Here is an 8,127-nt window from a genome sequence, read left to right as displayed (position 1 = left end):
CCTGGAACTCACTGTATAAGACCAGGCTGGCCTTGAACTCACAGAGATCCACCTGCCTCTGCCTCCTGAGTGCTGGGATTCAAGGCATGCACCACCACACCTGGCATAAAATATATTTTTAATGAATAGGTCTTTAATCCCAGCACTCAGGAAGCAGAGACAGGTAGATCTCTGTGAGATCGAGGCCAGCCTGGTCTACATTATTAGTTCCAGGCCAGCTGAGGCTGCAGGGAGACCCAGTCTTGGGGAGGACGGGAGAAAAATGAATAAGGCCAGGAATGGTGATACATGCCTTTCATCTCAGCACTCAGGAGGCAAAAGCAGGTGGATCAATCTCTGTAAGTTCAAGACCAATCTAGTCTCCATAGCAAGTTCCAGGCTAGCCAGAGCTACACCATGAGATCCTATCTCAAAAATATAAATACGGGGCCTGGATAGATGGCTGAGCGGTTAAGAGCACTGGCTGCTCTTGCAGGAGGATCTGTGTTCCCAGCACCACATGACAACTAACAAATATCTATAATTCCAGTTCCAGGAGATCCACGCCCTCTTCTGACCTACATGGGCACCACACACATGTGGTACACTTACAAACATACAGGCAAAACACTTATATATGTTAAAAATGTTTTCTTAATTTTTAATAAAAATTTTAAAATAAATAGGAAAAAGAAGCTAGAAGTTTAGTCATGGGATGTTCAAACAGAGAGAGAAAGTTCAAGTGGGAACTCCAGCCGACTGCTTCACCTTCCCCAGTAGGTTTCTGCTGGATGTAGTGAGTACCTGATTTAATGATGCTATCTCTATCTGGTGCTATTCTTTTCCTTGGAGGCCTTACCCAAGGGGATACTCTGTTCCACTGGGGCATCTGGATTGGGAACTCCACTGAGATCCTTACCAGGACTTCCCCAGTCCATTTCCGAGAGGTGTCAGCAAGTCCTCTATTTGCTGGTGTTGCCTTTCTGCTGTTATTCTTTTACTTGGAAGCCTCACACAATAGGACATTCTTCTAACCCAGGATACTCTCTGCATCAGGAACTCCAGCTGACTACCTCAACCTGGCTTCCCTAGTTGATTTCTACTGGATGTTTTAAGCACCTTATTTAATGATGTTCTGCTGGCTGGCTATCTATTTACTCTTTTATTTTGGCCTGCTATCTACTTAAGAAACTCACTCATTCCGATCTGAAGGTATGACTGTGCTAGATCATTCTTGGGACCATACTGAACAACTTGACAGTTTCACTCTGAGTTTCTGTCATTTCTGAAGTAGAACCCCTGCTCCATCATTATGAAAAAGAAACTAAGGGCTGGAGAGACGGCTCAGTGAGTAAGAGCGCTTGCTCTGCAAGCCTGAGGACCTGAGTTCAAATCGCTAGCACTCAAGTAAAAAGCCAGGGATGGCTGCACATGGCTGTGACCCCAGCACTGGGGGAGAGACAGCAGATCCTGAGAATTTGCAGGCAGCTAGCCTAGAGGAAGACATGTGGGGAGGACACTGAGCATCCTGTTCTGGCCTCCACATGCACCACACAACCGCATACACCCACACATTTGGGCACACATATTCATACACACATGTGCAACCACATATATATGCCACACACATAACACACAAAAAAAATTTACATATTTTTTTAGAAACTGGTGCTACAGTGGGTTTCAGTTTCCTTAACTCAAACACAAGTGTTCCTTAAAATATTTACATTACACTATTGAAAAGCAGCAAGAGCTGGTATCTATGAATAAAAGAAAATTTTTTTTCAGGTTCACTCAATTGGGAGTCTCTGGTGAGATTTAAGATCGTCTCACAAAGAGTTTTATTTAAATACTACAATATTAATGAAAATCTTTTTAAAAACCTAAACATTTAACCATAAAATTATGTTACTGATAGGATTCATGTTATACATATATATTTTTTAATATTTTATGTGTATGAGTGTATGGCCTGCATGTATGTGAGTGCACCAGTGTCGTGCAATGCTGCGGAGGTCAGAAGAGGGCATCAGAGTCCCCTGGAACTGGAGTTAAAGATGATTCGTAGCCGCCATGTGGGTTCTGGGAACCAAACCCAGGTCCTCTGCAAGAGCAGTCAGTGCTCTTAACAGCTGAGCCATCTCTCCAGCCCCTCACGTTATATTTTAGAAAGATACATACACATGTTTCTGTATAGAACTTCTAGGGGACACAGGTTAAACTGTCACAATGACCACCTCTGCAGAGCAACCAATGACAGCTGTGCAGGAAAAACGAGCATCTCCTCTGCATCTGCCTCCTGTGGTTTTATACCATTTGATGTTTTTAATGCATATATTTATCTACATAACAAAAAAACCCTCACTTTTGGTTAAAAGAAATGTATCGCATGTAACCTCACGCATGTTTTGGAGACAAAAGCACCCCACGGCGCTGCACTTTTCCAACCTGGATGAAGAGCAAAGACACAAAAGCAAGCCACACAACAATACACAAACAGTCTCTGCCCAATTAGCCTCATCTGTCAGCCTACTGACATAGCTCCTTCAAGGAAAAGGATCACACGGGACATTTAATAACTCGGGAATATGCAGTGTATTTATTTTCAGTAATTACCGGAACATAACATAAACCGCGGTCTCATAAATCACTCCCTCATGCCCTCACCTGCACGGCAGCGAGGCTCTGGAGCTGCGAGCTGCTCAGATGCTGCTGCTGCAGAGCCGCGGTGTGCAGCATCAAGTGCTGCTGCTGAGCTGCGTACATCTGCTGCAGGTACTGAGCGGCCGAACTGGGGGGACGATGCAATGCCTGCTGGATTACCTGTGATGAGGCAAGGGATCAGGGTTAAACCATAATCTCAACTTTGATCTTGTTAGCCACCCTGGTGCTGGGGATCAAACCCAGAGCCTTCTGTATGCTAAGCACATGGTCTACCACTGAGCTACATCCCAGCTCTGCTTTTAGCTTACCTATAAACTGAAGTATTAAAAAAGTCACAGTCTGCTGGGCATGGTGGCACATGCCTTTGATCCCAGCACTTGGGAGGCAGAGGCAGGTGGATCTCTGTCAGTTCAAGGCCATCCTGGTCTACATAGTGAGTTCCAGGCCAGCTGGGACTATAGGGACACTCTGTCTCAAAAAAAAAAAAAGGAAGGTTTTGGGGCTGGAGAGGTGGCTCAGTGGTCAAGAACACTGGCTACTCTTGCAGAGGACCTGAATTAGGTTGCAGCATTCACATGGAGGCTAACTCCCGTTCCAGGGATCCAAGGCCCTCTTCTGACCTCAAACGGGCACTGCATGACAGGGGTGCACTTACACACATGCAGGCAATACACTCACACACATAAAATAAAAATAACAAATAAAATATTTTTTAAAAAGCAAATAGGGGGCTGGAGAGATGGCTCAGTGGTTAAGAACACTGTTCTTGCAGAAGACCCAGGTTCGAATCCCAGCACCCACATGACAGTTAACAACTGTCCAGAATTCCAGTTCTAGGGGATCCAACAGCCTTTTCTGTCCTCCGTAGGCATTGCATGACACAGGTACACTTACCTACATGCAGGCATAATACTCATACACATAAAATAAAAATATAAATAAAATATTTAAAAAAAAAAAAAAAAGAAGAAGAAGCTGGGCGTGGTGGCACATGCCTGTAGTCCCAGCACTTGGGAGGCAGAGGCAGGCAGATCTCTGTGAGTTCAAGGCCAGCATGGTCTACATAGTGAGTTCCAGGACAGCTGGGGCTACAGGGAGACCCTGTCTCAAAAAGACCAAAAAGAAAATGGGTTTTAAATTTAAACTGAACTGTAATGTTAATTTTAATGTAAACTGTTACAGGTACACCTAGTTTTGAATAACATACTATTTTGTGTTAAAATATTTCAAATGCTCAGGAAAATACAAGATAAGCAGCAATATTAGAGATGACTCAATTTCTGGTTTGTACTTTTCTATAGATGTCTGAAAATCCTACAGTGAGTATTATATTAAACATCATATAAAATTAAAGTTATTTCTTTCTTTGAAAATTACTCAATTTGTCATTTTAAAAATACCAGATTGTTTCCATATAAGAACAGTTTTATTCCTATTATTGAAACTCCTAAATATTGTTAATTACAGTGAAAATTTATTAGTAAAGTGTAAAATCTGACCCTGAAACTTAAGTGGAGAAACAGAGAGATCGTGTTCTAAAAAGGGCACGAGAAAGCCTGCATCTCTTCAACGGTTAAGTCAGATGACCTCAGCATGCCCACTGAGACTCTGACACTGCACAACCCTAATCTCAGCATCAAGCAGTTTCCAAAGTGCTGATGGAGAAACAGCCATAATCCTATAGCTTGAGGGTGTAAGTCTGGACATCTGGCACCATAAAGCCACAGACCCCTTAGCCCAGACTTCCATGAGTTACAGTTCATTTGCATGTGCTAGAATCTCCTCTCTAACAGATTGTTCCTGCTACAAATTCTTCTCATAAAATCCTAGTTGACTCCTTGCAGAGGACCATGGACTAAGCACTAACTGATTCAGAATTACAATAATATTTTTCTTCCAGTCAGATCAAACTATAGATGTCCATAACAAAATTCTAAAAAAAAGAATCAAACCAAATACCAAGTGAACAACCAATCTGGCAGCTATTTTTGTCAGAGTGCAGTAATTTTTATTGTCAGTACAGTCCCCTGCTGTCACTCTCTACCTGGCACTGAGCAAACACAAGTTGAAGACATGATACATTGTTCTTACTCTGCATCCCCACAGACACAAGGAGGGTGAACCCACAGGACTGAAAAAGCAAACTGGAAGATTAAAGAAATCCCTAGTCCTTCAATGAACCTGTGTTTGGAAACATTTTAGATGAAACAATTCAATGATCTGTAAGAACTGGACTTAGAGCTATGGGTGAGATATTTCAGTGCCAACATCATTTCCACTTACACTTTATTAACTTATCCAGCTCAAATCAGTGAAAATGAGAACTAAATGGCATAGTCAAACATCACACCATCTGCCTGCTGTCAGATGGACATTCTTCCATGTATGGTTTGCCTCAGAAAAAAAAGAAGACATTAAAAGCACACTCTACATTCAAGTTGGAATTTCTGCTGAGCAGACTGGGTCTCCAACAGTTCCCTTACAATGACCAGAGCTAAAGTCTAAAGTCTAAATAATCATTACACTGGGATCTCTACCATAGAAAAACAGAGCACAGGGAGAACTAGATCACAAACAGTGAAGAATGCTATTAGGAAAGAACACTATGATTCCCTAGCTCTGGGAAAATAAACTAGAAAATGTGATTATGAGCCAGGCGTGGTGGCACATGCCTTTAATCCCAGCACTCGGGAGGCAGAGGCAGGCAGATCTCTGTGAGTTCAAGGCCAGCCTGGTCTACATAGCGAGTTCCAGGACAGCTGGGGAAATAGGGAGACCCTGTCTCAAAAAAAAAAAAAAAAAAAAAAAAATGTAATTATGAAAATCCTGAAAAAAAGCAAGAACTCAGGATGGTGAATGTACAAACTCTGAAATCGGAATTCCTACTAGCTATGTGAGCTTGAAAATATTATTTGGCCTATTTAAAACCCGGGTTTTTCCATTTGTAAAATGCTTACTGTATAGTGGTCTGGTAAGGATTAAATAAAATAATCCACATAAAGAAAACATTCATTAAATGCCTGGCACATAGAAACTGTTCAATCAACACTATTATCATTTACCTATAATGCGCCCTGCATAGTTCTAGACGCTTCATTTAATTCTTATAGTAACTGGTGAAATAGACAATGTTATCTTCATTTCATTTCATTTCATTCTTTCCTCAGACTCAGGAGATGACATGTCTTTGACCCAAGGCCCTACAGACACTAACAACACTGAAAACAGAGTACAAGCAAAGAGACCATCAGACTGCAATACCTGTCCATGTCTGTTAAGCAACACCAGAAAAACTCCATTGCTAAGAAGTTCAACTGAGTAAACTTTACTTGCTCAACTGAGTGACTACACTGACACTTCCTAAATACTCCCTTCCCTCTGCCCCCAGAAGCTGTAGAATGACCTTCCTGTTTCGAGTCCTTCAGTCACCTCAACCTGAAAAGTTCTCTGTGAGTCTGTATAGCTCAGAAATAGCTCAGAAAACAGCCATTCTGAATATTTCCCAAGTACTATCTTCACTCTTGTGACACACCTAGAGACCTTCAACTATAATTTTCCTGACACACAGTCTTCTAATCTACATGCTGGCAAATAAAAGCCCTCTCAATACTATGACTATTAAATAACTTTATTGGTTTTTCAAACAGAAATGATTTTACTCTTTTCCTTTTCCTTCTGGCAGTGCTGGAGATCACACCCAGGGACTTGCACCTACTAGCAAGTACTGTACTGCTGAGCTACACCCCCAGCCTGCATGCTTACAGTTCTATTTGAGGATGTCAATCAATACATGCAGCTGACGTAAGCAGAAAGCAATATGGTATCCTCAGCCTTAGCCTCCCCCGTGAATGTAGCTGAAATACCTGTACAGCATGTCGGTCTGAACCACTATAGACAGAAATCTGTGGCTGCTGCATTCGAGAGGAGGAAGTGGTGATGGTGGTGGTGCTACTGGCCGTTGTTGACACAGAGGATGTTCCAGAGTTTGGCTCACTATCCATAGCTGTACTGTGGTCCTTAAATCTGGCAGATAACACAAAGGATATGTATCAGTAAAAAGCACTATCTTACAAGCTTTAATGAATACTCTTTCAAAGAAATAATCAGCTAAGAGGGGCTGGAGAGATGGCTCAGTGGTTAAGAGCACTGCTGCACTTGAAGGGGATCCAGGTTCAATTCCCAGCACCCACAGGGCGGCTAACAACTGTCCTAATTCCGCCCGGGGGATCTGACTCCCTCCTCTGACCTCCACGGGCATTGCGTGACGGTGCTTTGCATGCAGGCAATACATTCATACATATAAAATAAAATAAAAATATTAAAAAATAATCAGCTAAGAGTCTAAATGTTTAGGAAGGCCTTAATAAAATATAGCTAGTACACAATCACTAAATAAAAGGGAAAAATACTTCACTTACATATAAAATATGAGATTGTAACATCTGCCAAGTTGAGATTCGGAACAGTAACTGAAAGCCTAGCTTAGAGTCTGTGCATTATTGAAAAAAGATGAAGGATGTGACATCGAAAGAGTTGGTAAGAGAACATTAAACTACCCTACCAAAGGGGGAAAAGCACCATCAGAGACCTTCATTTACTGGTGTATGTAAGCATGTGTGTGCATGCATGTGCATGTGTATGCTTCTGTACACCTATACATGCATGTTTGGGAGGCAGAGGTCAATGCTGGGTGTCTTCCCAACACTCCCTAAGGACTTATGTTCACTAGTTTAGTTTGAGGTACCATACATACTGTCATGTAAAAACTAAATCTTAGTAAACCTGGTGTAGTGGCACACAAGTAATCTAGCACTTGGGAAGGTCATCCTTGGCTAATAAGTGGGAGGCCAGCCTAGGCTACATGAAATCCTGTCTCATAAAAAGTTAATTAATAACAAGCAAAAATAAAAAATAAGATCTTGAAATATGTCAGTAGAAAAATGTTTCAGCCAGGTGTGGTAGTGTGTGTGGTAAAGTCCCAGCCATTGGGAGGCAGATCTTAGCAGCCCAGCAACCCACTGGTTTGTCTTTCCTTGTCTATCTTTTTCTCCTGAAAAACAAATTTGAGCCAAATGCCAATTTCAGCATTGAGAAGAATGTAACAAAAACGCTTTCTTTAGACAGTGTTATCACTAACTAGCTAGCCCAGACTGGCTACAAACTCACAATTCTAGCTTCACAGACTTAACAGCTCCAATTGACAGAGGGAAAGTGAAAGGAAAAAAAATGGAGGGGCTGATTCCTCACTAACTTTTATACAAATTTGAGCCAAATGCCAATTTCAGCATTGAGAAGAATGTAACAAAAACGCTTTCTTTAGACAGTGTTATCACTAACTAGCTAGCCCAGACTGGCTACAAACTCACAATTCTAGCTTCACAGACTTAACAGCTCCAATTGACAGAGGGAAAGTGAAAGGAAAAAAAATGGAGGGGCTGATTCCTCACTAACTTTTATTGTTGCAAGTTGTGTCATTTATTTTTG

General features: G+C 41.7%; 1 protein-coding gene across 3 annotated transcripts in view; it reads right to left on the bottom strand.

The window, feature by feature from the left end:
• The window catches only part of Phc3 (polyhomeotic homolog 3), a 79,922-nt gene that overhangs the window by 70,683 nt on the left and 1,112 nt on the right, over nucleotides 1-8,127 (bottom strand). For all 3 annotated transcript variants that reach the window (XM_017797398.2, XM_008830117.3, XM_029562069.1), the window contains exons 2-3: nucleotides 6,507-6,666; nucleotides 2,647-2,802 (exon numbers count right to left, since the gene is read on the bottom strand). In XM_017797398.2, coding sequence (XP_017652887.1) covers nucleotides 2,647-2,802; nucleotides 6,507-6,666 — 316 coding nt within the window. The remainder of the gene's footprint in view (nucleotides 1-2,646; nucleotides 2,803-6,506; nucleotides 6,667-8,127) is intronic.

Source organism: Nannospalax galili, unplaced genomic scaffold (assembly GCF_000622305.1).
Source record: "Nannospalax galili isolate Female #2095 unplaced genomic scaffold, S.galili_v1.0 scaffold33, whole genome shotgun sequence".
In the NCBI taxonomy this organism is placed as follows: domain Eukaryota; kingdom Metazoa; phylum Chordata; class Mammalia; order Rodentia; family Spalacidae; genus Nannospalax; species Nannospalax galili.
Note: the sequence above shows the minus strand (reverse complement) of the source record. Positions and strands in the feature narration are given on the sequence as shown.